This window comes from Acanthopagrus latus, chromosome 8 (genome assembly GCF_904848185.1).
Source record: "Acanthopagrus latus isolate v.2019 chromosome 8, fAcaLat1.1, whole genome shotgun sequence".
NCBI classification, from domain to species: domain Eukaryota; kingdom Metazoa; phylum Chordata; class Actinopteri; order Spariformes; family Sparidae; genus Acanthopagrus; species Acanthopagrus latus.
Genome location: NC_051046.1, coordinates 20,210,059 through 20,232,073, shown reverse-complemented (window position 1 = coordinate 20,232,073; position 22,015 = coordinate 20,210,059). Strand labels below are relative to the sequence as shown.

General features: G+C 39.7%; 1 protein-coding gene and 1 long non-coding RNA gene across 2 annotated transcripts; one reads left to right on the top strand and one right to left on the bottom strand.

Annotated features, from left to right (window-relative positions):
* The first annotated feature begins 604 nt into the window (after positions 1 to 604).
* On the top strand, positions 605 to 5,300 carry LOC119024667. The gene is made up of 2 exons (XR_005076561.1): positions 605 to 2,328; positions 2,496 to 5,300. It is a non-coding gene; the product is annotated as an uncharacterized LOC119024667 (long non-coding RNA).
* On the bottom strand, positions 4,391 to 19,204 carry tes (testis derived transcript (3 LIM domains)). The gene is given in 9 exon segments (XM_037107653.1): positions 4,391 to 5,875; positions 7,024 to 7,182; positions 7,294 to 7,509; positions 9,581 to 10,381; positions 11,613 to 11,754; positions 11,756 to 11,801; positions 11,804 to 12,093; positions 14,473 to 14,558; positions 18,997 to 19,204. Coding segments are annotated over 9 exon segments (1,959 nt in total). The 5' UTR covers positions 19,024 to 19,204; the 3' UTR covers positions 4,391 to 5,683.
* Positions 19,205 to 22,015: the final 2,811 nt, after the last annotated feature.

The following is a 22,015-nucleotide window of genomic DNA, read 5'->3' as shown; positions in this document are numbered from 1 at the left end:
GTCCCTTGTCATCCATTTTTCACATTACAGTTGTTTGAGTCACTGTAATTATTACAATCTTTCATGTAGCAGCTTTAAACGCAGTATTTTCTGTCATTTTTTCACTTGAAAGCTGTAGTCTGTAACTATTATTTTGTTATATTTGCTAAAATTGTCATTATGATCCAACAGTAGAATAAGTTACAGGTCAGCTGTGTAAAAATCCACTGTCTGTGGCTCCACCAAGTGGCTGTAATTTGATTTGCAAGAATCCACCGCTCCCGGCTCAATACAACCAATCAGAGCCAAGGGGAGTGTCTGAGAAGTGTCAATCATTCTCGTGCATACACTGCTGGCAGCCCCCCTCCCTCACCCAGTGTGCATTGGGCAGTGCCCCTCCCCCGCACAGGTGCAGTGCCTGCTCTTACCTGGTCAGATACTTTCAAGCCCAAACTCTACAGAGCCATAAAATGCCCCACCATTGCCGTGACATGCCGTCAAAGAGAAGAAATAAGAAGACTGACGAAGAAAAGCAGTGTAAAGAGGAAGAATTGGACCAAGCCAGAGAGAAAACTAGGATAAATATCAGGGCGTCATTTCAGAGGTGGAGGGAGCTGCAGGATTTGTAAGGACTCAAGAGCGATGCAGAGTCAGTTGCTTTTCTGCTGGACAAGTAAGTACTCCTGCTTTATGTTTCATTCTGTTTTAACCACAAGGCTAAGGTGGCAGTGGTTACAGTAATACTCGCAATAGCACATATGGCCATACAATGTTGCAGTTGAGCTACGTAGCCTGCTAAATCTAGCTTGTTAGCTTGTATGCTAACTCCAGTGTTTAGCTCTGTCTTTATAGCTACTGGTTTGAAGAGAGTGTCTTTCAAGTGACTGTGAAGTTAGAACATTAGTTTGTGTTCAGTACGCTCTGAAGTGGTTGAATTGGTTTAGAGAGATAACGTTACTCATGCTTCACTTTCTAATCGGAATCCACAACCACACCGGAACAATCTGGTGAACAGACCACAGGAGGTAAGTGTTTTGTCTCCTCTAACAGCCGGGGTGCTTTCTGACAAACAACCATCAGTGGTGTCCCCTCTCTGACGCCAGCAGTTGATAACTGAGATAAGCAATTCAGATACGATTCCATGTAATCTTCGCCTTGCTGCCTGTGCTGTAAGACGGTTTTACGGTACAGTCTATCAGTGCTATTGCTACAGGAGCAAGACAATATCCTCTGATATAAAGATTGTTTCATGGTTCCTGTCATGTGTGTCTTCTTTCATTTCTGTGTTTTTGTGGTAACTTCTGCTCAGTTTCCCACCTGTTTGCTTGCACTCGTCACCAGTCTGCTTTCCCTCCACAGCTGTGTTGCATCCATTACCCCTTCGCTGTTCCTGGTGTTTTTTTCTAACCTTTCCAGTTTTCGTCCTGCCCGATCTTGTTGTGTTTCCCTGCGTTTGGATCCACCTTGGTTGATTCAAAGTTAACAAGCAGAAGTAATGTTGAGTGAAGTCTGTTTATGTCCCGTGATCCAGTCAACAGTACACAGTAGTAAAATATAAAACCATACCAACAGATTTCAGCTTGGTTGTGAACAGACTGTGTTTGATGTGTCTTCACACTGCCTTACTGTAGCTGAAGGCTGGAGTAACAAAGAAAAAAAATCCAATTCCAGTAATTTACAAAATATCCTCCTGATCTAATCTCTTATTGCTCTCCATGTGGCTCTGACTCACTGCTCACACAGTTGGTGTAGACGCTGCCCTACATTCATGCATTTAGGACTGCGATTTACGACATGGATTCTCCCGAGCACAAACCCTGAGTGTGATTTATAAAGACAGAGAGCAAAATGACAAATGGAACTAAAGCTGGCAGAGGTCGTAATTCTTGGCATTTGTTTTTGCCAAGAACCAGAGCTGTGCCAGGTAAGTGGAGTTACTACATCATAGACCTCAGCGACTCTCCAACGATGACAGTCATTTTCAAAAGTTATTTCCAAACACTTTGCGCGCTCTGTGGAGTCCCCCATGTCTAATATGATTGATTTAGTGACTCTTAAGACTGCGAGGAGACATAGGAGGAAGAGAATGCTGCTCTTGTCTGTCATCCAGGCCTATCAGTTCCCTGCTACACATCAGCATCATCATCCAGCTCCCTCCGGAGAACCAGAAACATTAATCATCACATGGTGTTGTCGAGGTAAACCACAAGCCAATCAACGCTTCAGCATCTCTGCTCCATTTTTTCCATGAGCCTGCCTGGAGCCAAGGAGCAAGACAAGTTCCACTCCGCCGAGGAGATCAGCGTGTGCGATTGGATTCAAGTGAACTTCAACCGGAAGCAAATTCCTGTGAGAAGTGCATCACAATGCAAATACCTGTGTTAAACTGCAACACAATTCAAATTCAAGTATGAAATGAATCGCATGCAAATTCCAACGAGCACACAATACGACAGGAAAAGACTCCACCCCTCTCTGTGCCACATTGTGAACTCGATTTGCATATTTGTCTTCAGAACACAGGAGCTTTAAGTCTTTGATCAACACTACAAGTCTGATGCCAAGATGTGACACAGCATCCTGTGACGGACGGATGGACGGACGGACTGGAAAAGCAAAAGAATTTCTGATACAAGATAATTGGAGTAAGGACAGGAGGATGTTCGAGTCATAACCCCGACTGGTTGATCCCAGAGCGGTTCGGTTACTTCAGGTCTGGCAGAGTTGTGGTTGAAAGAGGGGAAATAGCAGTGCAGCTCTGGGCCCAATGCCATTTAAGACAATAGGGCTTCTCAGAGATGGAGCTTCCTTGAATTGTGCTCGGTTTCCATACAGTGAATGAAAACACGAGCCCCTCAGAGGTGGTTTTTCCATCATGGCCGGCCTGCTACAGAGTTCCCATCAGAGTGTCACAGCTGTTACGTCAGGGAAAGCTCACCCTGAACTTACAGGATGTAAAACGCAAGGAGGTGCCTGCTTTATACTTAATGTGTTTTTGTGCACAAATTAAGGGCAAGGATGCATTAGCCAGGGATGGAATGTAATCAGTCAATATACTCAAGTACTGTACTGAAGTAGTATTTGCTTCTTTTGCTACTTAATGATTCCACTCCACTGTATTTTCCAGGTTTGGGGCATGTTTGTAGGCATTTTCCTGCCAGTACCACCACAACAGCATTTTACAGAACCTACATGTAGATATATGTATCATTTATTTTACATGTACTTTTGATACTTAAGTAAATTCAATACCAGATACTTTAAGACGTTTGCTCAATTACTTTTTATATGGGTGACTTACTGTTTAACCAAAGTGATATCTTAACATGGTATCTACTTTTACTCAAGTTTGACTTTTTAATACTTTATACAACAGTGTCAACTAACATGTTTCACTGAAGGTGTGTGGAAATGGCTGGAAAACTTAAATATTATGCATACCAGACATACTTGTTTTTTGGGTTTGATGTTGTCCTATATTTCAACGCACAAATAAAGATGGAGAGGGGCTGCTCACAGGTGCACAAGATAAAAACAAACTGTGAATGGTAATGTAGAGTACAGCTCCAAAACTCCTCAGGAAAAGAACAACAGTATGTGGAAAAACTTTCTTTCTCTTTGTTAATTGGATTTTGCAGTGTTCTTTACTTGTCTTAATTATTTCCCCTTAATGAAAAAAAGGGTATAACATGTTGGTCATAGTCTGGATACTATAGTGTGTAGAAAACAGTATATGGACCTGTAGTGTGGATCCATCTTACAGCTCTTCTCTCAGTTAGCAGGATGAAAGGTCCTGCACATCCACACAGCTGGTGTAAGTTACTGATGAAATCTCTGCTAAGGCCAGATCTATGATTGGAAGTGCATGAGGTCACCACCGACCCTTTTAACAGAAGAAATGTCAAAGTGGTAAAAGTACAGGTGTAATTAATAAAAGAAAAAATGTATGCATTCAATTTAAGGAAGAATGTTCTAGTGTCCCGTACTTTGCATACTGGCTCACTGTAGGGGTCACCGGGACTTTTAATGGGAACATCATTAATGTTATTAGTTTCACCTGTGCTATTCTGGTTAAGGCAAGTCAGAATGTCTGTTGTAGAAAATGTCACATTTCATGATTTTCTACATGACTGGATGTTGATTTCATTGGCTGCATTAAAGCCTGAGGGCCCTGGCAGCACCCACTAGACCTGTAAGGAGGTTCTGCTGTTGTACAGGGTGCACAAAAATAGAGAGAAAGAAGTGTTAATAAAGCTGTTTGAACATACACAGTAAGGTTAGGCGAACAACTGTGTAGGCAGACCATTAGGGGCTTTAATTAGTAATGAAACAACTCTGCTGCATTATACTGTATGATTGTGATTGAGCTGATTCTCAGTTAGTTATAGTGAAATTAATGAAAAGAGAAAGATCATTTAAAGTGCAGTTTATTGCTTGGACAGGAAAGTACATGGCACATAAAACAAAAGAATGAAACAAAACAGTTTTATGTGAAGCAATTTCCAGTGTTTTTTCCTGAATTAAAGTTCTTGGTAACTGCAGCAAGAGCCATCATTCTCTCTGCCATCATTCCTATACAACAACTTTACAGTGTTTATGTCCATCTGGAGCCCAGTGGATGATCTAAGTAGACTTGGATGAAAACTTGCTTCCATGTGTTAATTTCTCTGCCAATTCTTTAGTCAATACAGAAGGAGATATTCTGTTCTGCACTCTATTGTTAGTTTGTTCAGCTTTTCCCCCTTTGATTTATACTGAATGTATTTATTTTTTATATTGCTTTTAATAATCACATCTATGATTTTACAGTGGATCTTCTTACCATACACATGAAGGACACTAATAGAACAAATTCAGTCATATACTTGTCAATATACCACAATTTAATACCAGGGCTCTAGATAGCAATAGTTGACACAGGTGTACTTTTTAACTGGGAACTGGTGGTATAAACTTGAAGGTTTGACATTGTTTTGTTCTCCTAAATGCACTGAAATTACTAATACGCCTCCTTAGACGACATACAATAAACAACTACAGTAGGTGGGGGCCTGTAGCCAAAAAAAAGAGAATGAAACTGCTGCATAATGATTTTGATTGCAAATAATACTATTGATTTTAGTTTGATCTGGAATACAGTGTACTGGAAAAAGATCAACGCCAAACCTGGTTAATATTGCTTATCATACTGCTGCATAGAGGAGAGTGAATATCAGTAGTATGAAGGAAGCAGTACAAGGTGGCACATTAAATCAACATTCACAGCTAAAATAACAGCGCTAATACCGTGAGACACAGGTTTAAGGTTAGCAAAAAAAAAACAAAACAAACTTAACTGCAATGTCCAACAAACACAAAATTAATCTCATCAGTAAGAAAAGAACAGTACTGAAAGAAGACGGCAGATTTTAAGGCAGAGAACAAACTAGAAGACAGACATTCAGGTGTCTAGCTGAGATTTATCAATACTGTGTTTCACCATTGGTAGTAAGATAAGAGCACCCAAACACAAATTAACTGGCTATTATTGTACATCTCAATATAAGATGCATCAGGCACTCAGAGTTCCTGTTAACACAACCACAGTGCAAGATCTCTGCCCTGATCCAGCTGCACCAGTGTTTGTTTTCCCTACTCTGGTTCTGGTCTAAGCTCAGTCTGTCCTGGTTTCACAAGTGGTTGTGGAGGGACTTGTTTTGGCCCTCTAAGCCATGGTTTTCTTTTTGCACTCCACAGAGCAGAAGAGGAAGTTTTGCACTGCCATGAAACGCTGGCCGATCAGGCACTTGGAGCATCCGGAGCACTTGAAGCACTGTGGCTCGGCGTGCCAGTGGTGCTCACCGTAGGAAACCCTCTGGGCTTCGGGCTCTACTGCGCCCTGGCAGGATGAGCATTTCTGGGATGGGGTAGATATAATAAAGTCAATACACACTGTCAGTTTTTAACATTTTTCTATATTCATTTTTATATTGTAATTGTTAACTTCACATTTATTTTTTTGCCATTTGCCTTTTCTCAGCACCGCTGAACAAAAAGTCAGTCAGACCACACTATGGCACCTAACACTTCTAATGAAAGAGTCAGAAGTGAAAGTGAGTAGTCAAATTAAAAACACTGGCTTGCGGGGGATTATGTCAGATAAATCATGTAAACACCTACCGAGTGCTTCACATTCTTGACTTTGGGCTGCCAGCTTTCATCTCTTATGTCAGTTTAAAGCAGATGTCTGTTGTTCGACCTGTGTGAAACCCTTTTACACCAAATTAATGACCTACAATATTTATATGATTCCAGATTTAGAAAACCATCGTGGTGATTCTTTGTGACTTTAGTAGGTTCAACTACTGTTATGCTTTATAGGTCATGTCACTTCAGTTCTCAAATCTTTACGCTGGCTTCCTGTTTGTCAAAGAATTGACTACAAAATAGTACATCTGGTTTACAAAGAACTGAACGGAATAAAGCCTAAATTCATCTCTGATCTGCTACACTGAGAAGAATCCAGACCTCTCAGTTGGTCGAGGAAACATCTGCATACTGTCCCTTAGTCGAAATTAAATGTGAAGAAGCAGAATTCTTGCCAGAAATCAAGAGAACCCTCAGTTTTTTAAAATCTTTTATTTTTATCTTTATTATCTTTTATCTTGAGGTCATATCTTGTATTGTAATTTCTATCCTCGTGTTTTTTTATTAGTATTTCATATTCTATTTGACCTTTTTAAATCATATTTAAATGTACATCTTTTTATATTGGCTATTTAAGTTCCCTTGTTTCTTTTCTTGATACCTTTTTAAGTATGTCTTAGGTAATGCACATGGATTTTCCGTTTTTGTTAAAAGAGATGTGCAAATAAACGTACTTGTAGGTCAGAACAGGACTTGCATTTCTAAGGTTGGGGGAATGACCCTAATTAGAGCCACTTAAACCAAAAATGCCTTCACTCAGAGATCTAAAGTGTGCTTTGTATAAAAGCTTCCAGCAAACAAATACTAAAATTTCAACTATTTAAACAAACAGAAACCCTGAGAAAGAGTCTGTCTTACCACAGCGTAGTTCTTCATGTAGCATGGCTTGCAGACAGGCTTGTCATTCTCCATGACATACGTCTCTCCAGCAAGGATGCAATCGCACTCAAAGCAGCAGAAGTGCTTCAGATGCCAGTTCTGACCCTCAGCCTGAGTGTACTCATTACTGAAGATCAGCTGTAGACAGACAAGTATTAAAATGTAGATTAAATAGTGCTACCAACCTTAAAAAAAGGAAAATGAAAACTTCCAAAATACTTGACAAAGAACCGAGATATTCTCTTTCACCTCATCACAGCCTCCGCAGCGTGGCTTCTCACTGTCTCCATAGTGGCGTCCGCAGTAAAGCTTGCCTTTCTTCCAGAAGTAGATCATGTCCACCAGTAGTTCAGTGCAGGTACAACACACGAAACATGCTGGGTGCCACATCTTGTCGTAACCAGCCCGCTCAGCGTAGACAGCAGGCTCGCCCATTTTCATCGGCTGCTGGCAGTGATGGCACGACTTAAAGAGAAGGAAGAGAGATGGTTGGTGGTAGATTTAGATTTTATCACCAATATGAACAGGTTATGTCCTTTGTTTTTGTGGTTATAACTGGTGTGATGACAACTAGTTATTTCCCAATAACTTACATATTTCTTTTTTTGCATTTAGACTATACCATTTTAAAAAGTGAAAAATGCCAGTGACACTGTGTGCCATTTTATAGATGTTTGTGTAAAACAAAACTGTGTCACAACTGTCCTGATATGATTTCTTACAGCCACTTTGGTTCAATCAGACAATTATGCTCTTCAAATACTTCTCAGTAGGTTTACATAGAGTATAATATTCTTCTCTTTGAGTCAAAATCAAGTCAGTCAGGTCTCCTTTGATCAACCAAAGTTCACATTTAAGCTGAAGATCATACTACTCTCTGAAAGACACATTTTACAGGCAGAAAATTAAGGGAATACCCCTTTATGACACACCGACATGGGCACTGTGACCTGATCTGTAGTTGTCAGTTAAGATGAGGTGAGGACAGTTAAAGTAAAGGCAGAGATCAGTAAACAGTCAGAGTAAAAAGTCAATAAGACACTCCCTGCCTTTCAGAGAACAGTGTGTTGACATTGTGCAGTCATGGATACTGTGCAGAACTAGGGAGGATAAAGCTAGGATAGTTATGAGAATATATGCACATCATAAGAACATGAGAAAGACAAGGAGTTTGTAATAGAAGAGAAAGAAAGGAGTAACATGCAGAAAAATACAGGAAGAGCCCTCACTTTACCACAGTTACTCTTCCATAATCACTGCTACTTCTTGTTTCAATATCAAAACTTCTTAATTCATGAGTAACAGTAGAACTAACAGCAGGAATACATCACATGGCTCCACAGCAAGAATTAACTGACTGCACATGGTGATGATGAGATTTTCATAAAACTCTAGCTGTGACTCATGACCCACTGAGAACTAGAATTAAATCACTATCCATCATCTTGAATGGGGAAGACTGGGTCAGATTTGGTCTTATGGCTCCACCTAGTGTTCTGTATAGGAATAACATTTTATGATGGACTAATACACTGGAGAAAACAGGATCAGTGATACTAAATGACTGTAACTTGATCAGCATATTGTACATGGATAATACATACATGGATTTGACCTTAAATATGGACTCCCTAGTGCTGACATAATTAACTGGTGTAATGCCAGGGTCCTCCCCAAATGTGAGATGATAAGAGCCAGACCATTGTATTGTGTTATCAGCCATTATTGGCCCATCACACAGAATATACCGAACATAATGCAGAACAAGATGTCTGATGTCATTTGTAATTATTACATTTGCACTGAAGTTTGTTGTTTCAGTGCACTGATGTCACTGGACAACACTTTATTTTAAAAAAAATATAGTTTACTACATTTACTTTGTTTTCAAACTTATAAAGTCAGTAAAAAATCCCTCTTTGGTGGATATAAAATTTGTGATGAGGTGCTTAATTTTAAGGGTTATCCAGCTGAACTGGTTGAGAACCAGCAGCATTATCCTGTTACCTGCATTAAAGCAAAATGTTGAGCAATCATATCTAGCTTGGTGCAAGAATAGGAACAGTCTTGACTGAAACTGATGCAGATTGCTGCCAAAGCTGAGCTGTAACAAAGTATTGTTCTTTACTTTGTTAGTGCAAAAAGTTGCAAACTGCAAACAATTTTAGCCAATATTGCACTTATTTATTATCTTCTTTTTTATTTTTAGAGTAAGCTACTGTATAGTTCCCCCTGGTGGAAGGAGTGACTCACTGACACTTCTGCAGGCTGGATGCCTGTTGTTACGGGAAATTGAACCTGAGGGCGGTTCTGTCTGAACTGTTAACCTGCTGTTTTCTGAACTGTAGCCACAACATACTGCTGTGTTCCTGTGACACTTTCCTTGCATATTTTACCATATTACTATAGAATATAATACAATATCCTTTCTAATTTTACGATAAGAATAAAAAAAATCTTGTCTGGATGCTTGAATAGTGTCGATGACCAGGAAAGTGACAGATTGATAGCAGATTTTTAAAAAAATACTGCTTACAAAGTTCTGCTGTGGGAGTCCAGCTTGCTGAGCTCCAGGGATGCCCATGGCTCCAGCAGTGGCAGTGGTACCCATGGCTCCTCCAGCTCCTCCGGCTGGCCCAAAACCAGCCAACTGTCCAGCCCCTGGACCTGAAAGTGGCCCAATACCACCAGGTCCAGCTCCGCTACCTGCTGCTCCAGGTCCAAAACCAGAACCAGCTCCAATCCCAGCACCACCAGGTCCAACTCCACTACCTGCTGCTCCAGGTACAAAACCAGAACCAGCACCAGCTCCAACCCCAGCACCACCGGATCCAGCTCCAGCTCTAATGCCCCCTGCTCCAGAACCAGCTCCAGGTCCAACCCCAGCTCCAACTCTGCTACCCCCTACTTCAGGTCCAAAGCCAGAACCAGCCCCAGCCCCAGCCCCAACCCCAGCATCACCAACTCCTGGTCTAAATCCAGCCCCTCCCACTCCGCCACCAGCTCCAGCACTAGCCCCCGATGTACCAACCCCAGGTCCAACCCCTGCTCCTGCAGCACCAGGTGCACCACCAGCACCAGCTCCACCATGTCCTGCCCAAACCAGAGCCATCTCTTCAGGCAGCATAACATCTCCGACTCCTAGGGCCTCATCCTTGTACTTGCGGACGTACTGCTGCATTTGCTTGACCTCAGCAGGGCTAAGCTCGTGGCACTTGGATGGGTCCTGGTCATGTTCAGGCAGCTGGCGGTCCATCTGCTGCCGACGGTAAGCGGCGCCCTCTGTACCAGCCACCGGACGTTTCTCTGGTGGGAGCAGCTCAATGTAACGCACCGCCTGGAAGTCAGAGGACAAATAAGATGACACAGTTTAGCTCAGATGGGATAAAGAAAGACTGTGTGAAGGACAGACATGAGAAGAGTGCACAGAGAGAGGTTAGGGGACCAATCACATAGAGAGTAAGGAGAAATTCTTGAAATAACACTTCAAAAACAGAGTCTTGAGGTGAGATATACATGCAAACAAAAGGTCTTCAGCTACAGTAGTAGACTAAACAAACAGATACGTAGCTTACAACTAGAGATGTAAAGCTCTGGTAGTTCAAGCAGGAGAGGACTGAAATGTGAGACATCCCTTACAGCCCCTCTTTTAATTATTATTTATCAATATAATTATATTATTGAGTTATATATACATATAAACCACATGGACTGTCATTTGGACCTCTTGTAAACAAAGGCTCTAATTAGAACCCCTAAAGTGTTCTTAAAGCTTCATCTATGGCGAAACATACCATGTAATTTGAAGAAAAAGCAGTTGTTTCATAGACAACAATGAAATGTTTCTGTGACCTTAATGTCCTGTCATTAAACAGTCTCAGTGTTTTTTGAACAGCTAATCAGGTTAAAAGCCACTGGAGAACACATGCTAAATACACACTTGTGCACAATTTTTCTTAAGGTTAACACTGGAAGGATTATTTAAATGTTTTTTTAGTTATTTTGCTATGGTGTGTCAAACTGACATGAACAAAACAAAGGCAATGCACAATCAAATATGAATCCTTTAAATGGAGCAAACAGCAGAGAGCCAGCTTGTGTTTTTTCAAGAAAAAGTGAGGACACAAAAAAAATGCAAAAGTTTCCTTTTGGGGGATCAAAACGGCATCCTCCAAAAATCTTGCCATTTGAGTCAACCCATGATTTATAGTTTGCTACTCAAATCATTGTTGTCACATAATATACAAAAAAATATGCAATGCCTTCGTGCTTGAACCAGGCAGGTAATGATGATTTTATTATCCATTAAACTGCAATATTTGTTTTGTTTTGTAAATTAATCATTTAAAGTTGCCTGAACCAGAGGTTACATATTATTTCCAAATTGTCTGACCAACAGTCTAAAACCTTAGGATGTTCAATTTATAACTATAATATAACAAATAAAAACAAAGCAAAAACAGCAAATCATTCCCTACTTCACCTTAATCAGTGAGTTAAACAATTAATCGATAATCAAAACTTTCTCCATTACAATCATTTAGCACTTGTTTCTGTGAAGCACTTACCACATATTTATTGGCCACTGGTGGCGCCCACTCATAGGTGACAGACTTCATTGGCACATCTTTAGGGACTGGAACTATATTGGCAGCTGTGGCGCTGACAGCAACTGGCACTTTGTTAGCCTTGGTAGGTGTGATGCTGCCTGGCACAGGCTGAACCTGAACCTGAACCTGAGCCGGCGCTGGCGCCCTTCCGGGTGCTGTACCTGAAGCAGCTCCTGCAGGCTGTACATTACCAGCTGTGGCAGAGGGGGGCACTACAGTGGAAGAGGCACTTGGTGGTACAACGTAGGCAGTTGCAGGGCTCGGCAGACTGATGGTCATCATGTTTCCCTTGTAGCTAGGGATGCCGTCCTTCTTCAGCTTGGCGATGAGGCCGGTGTACTTGGTGTCCTCAAACAGCTTGCCTACCTTCTTGTTCTCCTCCGAGTTCATCTGCACGTTGTGCTCTGTGAGTCCACATTTACAGTTTCGGCAAATTTTCCTGCAGAGAGGGAAGAGGAAAACTCTCTGTTTTGCTCTGATTTACCAAACATCATGCTGTATTAAAGAGGACCTGAAGCTCGTAATTACCATAAACTCATTAGGAAACTGCTGACTTAATCAAGTGAGAGTGAGAGTAATGTCCTCATAAGATTACACCTTTTTCTGTGTGAAACCAGTGTCAGAGCTGTCCATTAGAAAAAGGCAGGTTTAACACACTTCCACACTGGCTTTACATATCAGACATGGAAGCTCTATCCATTCATTTTACTGTCTGTGTGTTTTAATGAGGAATTAGAAGTGTGATTTTGTAATTTCACATTCTACATGTTACATACACACACAGTGTAACTCTATCACTGTGGGAATGTCTTGAGTCTGTCTCTAATCTCTTACACTCTACTATTTGCATTGTATTTTGTTTTTTCAAACAAACATGCTTTCTTTTTGGATTTTTCTTACTCGAATCTGCTACAACTTTGCTAAACCAAAATAACAGGCATCGCGCAATATCTGCACTTTTCACATGCCTCAACACAATGCGCTTCATATTTGTAGAGCATCTGGGACATAATTTATGACTGCTAGGCATGCTTCAGCATGACCTGGCCCACAGATTTCTCTCAGCTGTGTCAAGCTGTTTAAACCGAGTTTGAGTCTTATGGGCAAGAACAAACAGCAATTATGACAGCATTTATATTCTGGGAACATCTTGTAAACTGTGGAATAGGCTCACTTTGTAACGGTGCATGACTGTGTTTGGTAAAAGCTGAGGAAACTCTTGATTATATAAAGTGCCTGTGAGACACTGAAGATAATTCTCCACATTCTCTTTCAGTGACCTTATATTCTGATAATATTAAAGGGGTCCTGTGCAGTTTTCTTGTAAATAAAAATGAGTTATGTAATCAACTGTAAATTACTGCTGTATGTTTATCTAAAGAATTTTTGCTCATTAATATGAAGAATACACAAGTATCTGCACACAGACCCATCTTGTGTATACAGCATTTCTATTCAATTTTGCTGTCTCCATTATTGGAGTATTTTTATTTTCTTCTATTACATATTTCTCCAAGTTAACTTTTTGTTCCATTTTGTTGCTGTGAAAAATGTAATTTCTTTTACACTGGATCAATAAAAGGTACATCTTATCTTAAGGATATACATAACTTTTGTTACATATGGAACATAACCTTAAACATTCTGTTTTAAACAAACCCCAAATTCCATTTACTTTCATAAATGACGAAGAAAAGCGGCAAATTTAGAAAAACTTTCAACCGCCAAATATGTGACATTTTTCTCATATCTTTTACATTTTTGAAATTTAAGAAGTCTTAAACTAGGTGGAGAAAACATTACATGTGTTGCAATATGAGGTCTATATACTGTAAGCATTTCCACTGGATTATATTTAGTCAAATACTGAAGATCTCTAGTGAATCAACATGGTTTTGTAAGTAATCCCACTGTCTGACCGTAAAACTAACAACAGTCCCACATTCCTTGCTGAATGTCAGACACAGTAAGAAGCAACACCACTGCCCCATGGTGGGCCTTTGTGCCAGTGCTGTGGTGGGCATCAGGGCACCTCGTGTTGTCTTCAGGAGAACTAGCCAAGTGTGGATGATTGTCCAGACAGCACAGTATTTCGTGAGCCATTGGGCCAAATAAACAGACAAGGGAAGCAAAACACAGAACCCTGGGTAGTCAGGCTGCCCATAACCTGCCTGACCATGTATTTTTAAAAGAACTCTAAACTGTAACTAATGTGCATTTTTGTAGAGGCATGGCTTAGAGAAAATTCTCAGCCTCTAGTTACAATTAGATTATTGAATCTAGACTTGAGGCACCCAGTGGGCTCCACACGGGCCTGATATTTCCCCTCTCTGCATCGTTTTTGTTAATAATAAGCTGATGAGACGTTGGACTCTTGTTTTCAAAGACGAACATGAAAAGCAGCTGTACTCAGGAACAGCATGATCCTCTTGGGCCACGACTCCTGCTGCTTTCAGTGCATTTTTAATTAAGCAAAGTGGTGTTATTGACCACTCAGGTCCCTGAACAGACATTTTAATTGCTGTTCTTGTAGTACTCCATGAACAATGTGCTAAATAAGCATGTTTTAATATAATGTCCCGCTTCATAATTATATTATCACTTACCTGGCAGCTGCCCAATAAGCAAAGTGGTGTTAATGAACAGTTTTCTATTGTGGGCTACTAAGCGACTCCATTTGTGTGTGCAGTGCTCATTTACCTGAATTACCCAAATGTCTCTGGTTTAAAAACAGGACAACAGTTTACTGAGAGTGACATGCCACTGTCAAACTTGTCTCTGGGATGGTTATATGTTGATTGACTGAAACTGTACAAACCTCCAGAAATGCAGCTCGAAGCCCTCACACTTGTCTTTGCATTTCAAACAGGCCGCTCCAGCACCAAACTCATGCCCGAGGGTCATCTGTAAACACAGCAAAACAGGGAGATTACAAGTGCTATCTAAGTTTTGTTTTGTCTGCTCAATCACTGAAAGTGATTGCTAAGCCACCAGAGTGTTCCAGTTTTCAAGATGCTGTTGTTTGCTCTTGGAGGAATCATAAAATATTTAAGAAGAAGTTTTGGTAGACCAAAAATGGACCAACAGCAGAGTGGTGATTCTCACAGGACTCTGGATTGAAATCACGGGATGGATAGACTAATGTTGTATGACATTACAACCAAAGTAATGGGGGGTAAAAACTTGGTTTTTAAATATTTTGAGACCCCAGTTATATTTCTGCAACATTTCTCTGAACATCTGCATAACGGCTGCACCTTCTCCCCTGTCCTTAGTGACACACAATGCTCATGTCCACCTTAATCCATTATCGCTGTTTATGACCATATATGGTCAGCTTTTCACTGTTGCTGGAAGCTGTGTGGGTCCCCAGCAGGCACCCCTTTTGTCAGAGACATGTCTTTGACCCAAAAGACACTCAGTACTCTGGAATGCAGACAGTGACTCCCGTTTTAACGGCCATGGTGCCAAAATTTCCGCTTCCATTACACCTTCCAGACAAGCAAGACTTTCCCCCACTGGGAGCCATTAAATAGCAGAATTATTGAGTTTAGCTGCATGATTTGTTCTGATCATTATAGTGGAAAACACATCAGTGAATCTCAGTGAAGCCGAAATAGAATTCACAAGAGCCTTAACTTTTGCTTTTGCAAGCAGCACAAATAAAAGTGTCGAAGCAAATGTTTAGCTGTACAATGAAAGACTGATTAACTGGCCTTGTAAGTAAAAACGTAATAGAAAAACTATAACTTCCGTAAAGAAGTAATAAGTAAATCGTGTTAAAATCTTTTGTCTTTGACTGGTTTTAAATCTGTAATGTGTTTTTTATATGTCTATTTGGAATTGCTAATATATGTATGTGTATATATATATATATATATATATATATATATATATATATATATATATATATATATATATATATATATATACACATACATATATTATATGTATGTATGTGTGTGTATATATATATATATATATATATATATATATATATATACACATACATATATTATATGTATGTATGTGTGTGTATATATATATATATATATATATATATATATATATGTATGTGTGTGTATATATATGTATGTGTGTGTATATATATATATATATATATATATATATATATATATATATATATATCTATATATATATATATATATGTGTATATATATATATATATATATATGTGTATATATATATATATATATATATATATATATATATATATATATATATATATATACACACACACACATACACACACATATATATACACACACACACATATATATATATATATATATATATATATATATATATATATATATATATATATATATATATACATATCCTTTCGTCTTTTTCTCAAATACTTTTCCTAATAATTCATGTAATTCATGTAATTCAGCTGTGATTCTAGGAGGACCTGGGTTTTGTATGAAATATTTTGGTAACTGAGCAAACTTTTTACAGATTCTTTGAAATGCAAACTTGTACTCAATCTTGCTTGAAAAGTCTTCGATCAGTCAATTTCACAGAATATACCGTGCTCATTTTAAGTCTGTAAGAGAGCATCAGTCAAATACATTAAATTGTGTAAATGTTTGGATTCAAAGTGAAACAAGCCAAGTGTCATAGTCTAAATATTTGTCCCTGCCATAGTGAGGACGACGGGCCATCTCTGGCTGAGGTCACACTGTGTGTGACTTTTCTTTGGAACAAAGTTTAAAAGGCATTGCCTCAGTATTATGACTAAGCCCACAGGATGATTAATTCCAGTGATCACGCTCTGCATAGAGGTGGTTCGTACACAAAGCATGCAGTTCAGGTCCAATGAGTCATATTCATGAGTCATTTTGCTGCAGCAGGCCTGAGGAGCAGACCAGTGGCAGATGTAATGATGACTGGTTGTGGCTGGCTATGGGGCCATTTTAATTTCAGCCTGCTCTCATAACACCATCTTGTTTCTGCAACACCAATAAGAAACCAAACACACAGAAAAACTGAGTTTGTGAAAGTTTTGAATAAGTTTTGTTACATCTACTATAGGCCTATATTGTTTTTCTTCTAATGTAGAGCAGCTAAAATGTCTACATCTGATGACAGACAGATTCAAGGAGGCAGACTTTAGTTTCAGTTTATACGCTGCTTTTCTATATTTAAGTAGCACTTATTCCTATTTCACACAGTAGCTGTTTTAGGTTTGGTTTCACTTCACAATACTGTATATGATGTTGCAACATCAAGACACACTCCTCTGGCCCAAACTTCCCTCTTTTGATGAACTGGGTGGGGTGAAAATGATGAAAACATTCAACTATCCAACATCAATCTTCCTCTGACATTTTATTTACGCCTCCTTGCCATCGCTTTGGAGACAGTTTTCTGTTTTGATTTTGTCATGTTGCATTTTTGTGACCGCTTGCCAAAAATCGCAAAGGATTACATGATTCTTCTCTGTTGCAAATTTTCCCTCAGAATCTTCATCCATGGCAACTTCAACAGCCATTTAGATGTTTGGAAAAGAATGTGACTCAAGACAAGGTCACAACTTCAGAGTGGAGATCACCAAAAACAACTCAAATCTAATAAAATTGCAGTGATGATGATTTGCCAGCCTGTACACAGTGCGCTCATAGTCGCAATTTATTACCTCAGCGCTCTCTTTGGAAGACTGCATGAGCTTAATTGAGCATAATATTACCTAAACACACAGGTTAAAAGGGGCAGTTACATTTTGACAATAATTACAGCTGCCTCTTGCTGCTTGAGGAACGCCTGGCGACCTGCAGCCGCTGAAGGCTTATCTCCTCCAGGGATTAAAAACAGATGTCCGACTGTGTCCGTCTGGGTCATCCAGCTGCGCAGACCCACTTACCAACAGCAGTTTACTGTATATACTGTATAAACAAGGTTCAATGCACTTTACTTGAGTTGACTTTGTTTAGTCTAACTGATCAGCAACTAGCAATATATCTGCAGACATATAAAGACATCTTGGCTCTATTACAGGCTGGCTAATGCCAAAAATAGAGTCAAACGACCTTGTAGAAAGACACAATGAATGGTGAATCCTGGAGTAGTACACACTGTGGGGAGCAAACTATCTGTTAGTTTCATGCCACACACAGCATAGGCATTTTTTATGTGCTTCATCTAATTTTAACTGTTTGTGTCTGCACGTACATGACTTATCCTAGAAACAAACTGTGTTTGGTACATACATATCCCCAATGCAGATGTTACATCTTATTGAGTGATTGCTGCTGCAGCTCAGCTACTACACACCTCATCATCTTCGGATCACACGGATCAGATTTTTAACAGCATGGATTACCAACAGTGCCTGCCAGGATAATCACCCCTGAAAAGAGCCCCTGGGTCACCAAAAATGATGTTTTGAACTACTAATTTCCAGTGTCACATCAATTGAGATCCAAACTGAAGGGCACACTAAACAATTCCAACAATGCGTCAATTTCCAATTAGTTACACTATGACTGGGTCATGTGCAGATTTTTAAGAAGGAATTCAATGTATGCCAGACGTGCAATGAATTCAACATGTGCCCAGCAACCATGTGCATCTAAAGTAAACTCTCTGAAATGAATTAACATCCTGTGGATTGACTCTGTTGAACAATTCTAATCAATCTCTAAGACTAAAAAACAAACCTTGTTTTCTTTTTTTTCTTTCAAGAACTACTGAGATTAGCTCTATAATTTGGCAGTTGTATAAACTTTATAAGAAGCACTTATTCTTTGCTTTCGCAACTAGTCTGCCCTTACTCTCACGATGACTTTGTTGTTATAGAAATATACTTAAATGCACACCAATAGAAAACTAAAACATCAACACTCTATAAACTACAGCTGTTTCGTGCACAACATGCATGCCGAACTTCGTTATTTATTCAGTTATTTTGCTAAAAGATTAATAACATGTTACAGAGCTTGTGAGTTTGGTTCATATAGAGGGTGACACTAAGTTGCCAAAATTTCAGATGCAATTTGGCGCTGACTTTCTTAACAGGAAGTTCTCCTGCTAACAAGTCAGGCAGCTCCAGCGTTACTTTTCCAACCAAATCAACAGACAAGTGCTTGCTGTTACATCTTTCAACTAGCTATTGCTTCATATTTATATCGTTTTATTTATCTTTTATTATCAATGAAAACGCAAAAAAATGACTCTGAAACACGATCGAAATGAAAGGTTCCAAGCGAACAACAAAGTCTGGCTGTGATACTGTAACTTTTCTCGCCACCTGCCCCGTGCTCGGCACACCTTCTCAGGGCGTGCCCCGTCTGGCCGAGCACTCTGGAGGACAGCTTACCTTCTTCACTTCCTTCTCTATCTCCATTTTAGCGTTTGTCAGCGAGGAGTTGACTCGGTCCAGACGAATCGAACAGCAACTGTAAAAAAAGCTGTTTTAACAAACAGAAACCGGTCCGGAGGAATAATGAAACAACCCGGTTCACGGTCTGCTTTCCCCTCGGAGGTCCTGCTCCGCACTGACGTCAATCGTAACAAAATGGACGAAAGGGTTTCCGGTCCGTGCTTTCAAAATAAAACCCTCGTTCAGGGGGTTTACCAATCCCACGGGTACAGCCGGTGGAAATGATAAACCGACAAACCGAGACGATCAAATTATGAATAAAAGGTATTTAAAGCGGAATATTATTAATTCTGCGGCAAAACTAAAAAAAAAAAAAAGAATAATAAGATACAGAAAGATCTGTCTAGGCTTACATGTAGACTTGAGGAAAACAGGCTATTGCAAGTTAAATGTTCTTTTTGAAATGTGTATGTGAATTTAACCATTCACATACACACACATCGCAGTAAACTACCATGGAAGGAGCTGGCCCAACAATTTGGGGTAAATTGGGTTTCAATTATTTTATTTAGAAGATCGAGTTCCCTCACTTCCGGGAACGTCTTTACGTCCTCTCTCGAGCTTGACGTGGCTCTCTCTCCGAAGGTCCCGTTCACTTTTCATTGATTTAAAAGGCGGCGCTTGTGCTTTGACAGATCATCATATCAACCAATACAAATGGATATAGCGGGCCCGATGGCGCAGAAGCACCAATCAGAGAGCAGTAGGGGGCGTGCTCTTGTCATAACAAAGGATGTCCGTGTTTTGACAGATTCAACCTGCAGCAGCTCAGATTCTAAACTCGCTGTATTTTCCACCAATGACTTGACTGTTATTGCCCTGACAATTATGTTTAGTGATTTTTGATGGTGCGTTATAGAAACAAGAGAAATATGTCAATAAATGTTGTTAAATTTGTCTTTGTTTTTTTTAAAAAAAATCATTCCGTTTTGAATGTAGTCGTAGATCCACACATTGGAACGCGCCTTCACACGTACATGCTGGCACAAACCGCACACCACAGCTGGTTTGTTTTGTGATCTGATGTTTCATGGTTGTGTGAAACAGCTGCAGTGTCGCCCCAGTGACAGGAAACAATGTGGTTAGCAACTTCCTCTGTGGACTGCCGCTGGCCTTTGCAAAGGAAACACCACTGTCACTCCCTGACAGGGTCGATTGTAGGACGCCTATCTGTCAGGGTTGAATGAGTTTGGATGCTGTTTTTCAGCAACACTCAGCCTCACTTTGATGTCTGATCTTTGCTGTCTGGTATGAACATCTGTAATACAACATTTACTTAACATCTGTAAACTCTCAGACAGCTGTGTTCTCCCACTTCCAGAGATGCTGTCATTTCCTCTGCCGCATCCAAAACTTACCACGGCCCAACCATGTGTAATGGAGCTGGAGGATTGTCATGACAAAGGTGCTGTGAACCTCAGCTTGAAATGTGTAGAAAGTCAAAAGTCAAAAAAGATGGGATTTGTGTGTGTGTGTGTGTGTGTGTGTGTGTGTGTGTGTGTGTGTGTGTGTGTGTGTGTGTGTGTGTGAGAAACCATCCAGTTGTCGTGCCAGCATTTTATTTTAGCAGGTCTAAACTGCAGGTTTGCAGGACATTTCTTCAGTCCGACGCCTCATCTTCCAGTGACACAGCTGTGAATACGTGATAAAACAGCAAACAACAACAGGACTCTATCAGCTCATCAGAGACAGTACTTTTCACAGTATTTTTCTGAGACAGAATATAACCCTAACCCAACTGAAGGAAATGTACTCTAGCGAGCACCACACAGACATGTCTCAACAGAGACTTCTCCAAGAGCTCGAAGAAACCAAAGAGCAGCTGAAAAGCTGAAAGCCCCGAAAGAAATGTACATCAACAGGGGGGAAACATAACATAACATAACATAACATAACATAACATGACATGACATGACATGACATGACATGACATGACATGACATAACATAACATAACATAACATAACATAACATAACATAACATAACATAACATAATGTTATGTGAAATAGAAAGATTAATATCATGTCCAGACACACAGAGCAGTATGATATCACCTATATGTTTCAAACAAAGTAATGTCAAGCTGTTAGCTTGCAAATTAAAACATAGTGTCTCTTCCATGTTCAGGACAAATTTCAATTCAAACCAGTGAAAAATGAGCGATTGGTGACATTTTGAATACACATACAAATGTGGAATCACAAAAATGCTGAAATTAAGCTCAGAGGACCAAACTCCAAAAATCCGTAACAGATGTTTGTTTTCAAAAGTGTGTGTGTGTGTGTGTGTGTGTGTGTGTGTGTGTGTGTGTGTGTGTGTGTGTGTGTGTGTGTGTGTGTGTGTGTGTGTGTGTGTGTGTGTGTGTGTGTGTGTGTGTGTGTACTGGCTGGAGACACATTCCTCTTTATTGTTATTATTCACCTGTTTAAACAGGACCAATATTTCCCAGTGCTGGAGAAAATACAGAAAATCTCAAGTATGAGTGAAGTTACATCATTGAAATATTAGTTACAAGTAGGTGTTAAGATAATACTTAAAAGTACAAAGTATTCTTCTCAAACACTGTCCAGAGTTTAATTAAGAACTTTTAACTGCTGATGTTCAATGCATTATCAATAGCATAGTAGGCATTCAATCAAAGGGGTTTCTGTTTTTCTAAATCTTCAGTCTAAATCACTCCCAAACTCCTGCTCTGTTCTGCTCAGTGGTCATGGTCACTTCAACAAACTTGCGTCTACTGTCAGTGTTTTCATAGGCCCGTTTGTTATCCGAAAAAATGCGGATGAAAGACATAAAGTCAAATTGTTCTAAGTGCTCAATTATCATCTTAAAGGTAACTGAGTAGATGACATGGTGCAATGTGTTGTTAAGTACAAGTAAAATGATAGACTTGAAAAAAAAACACTAAAAGTACAACCCAAAAAAATTACTTAATGACAGAACTTCCAACCCTGA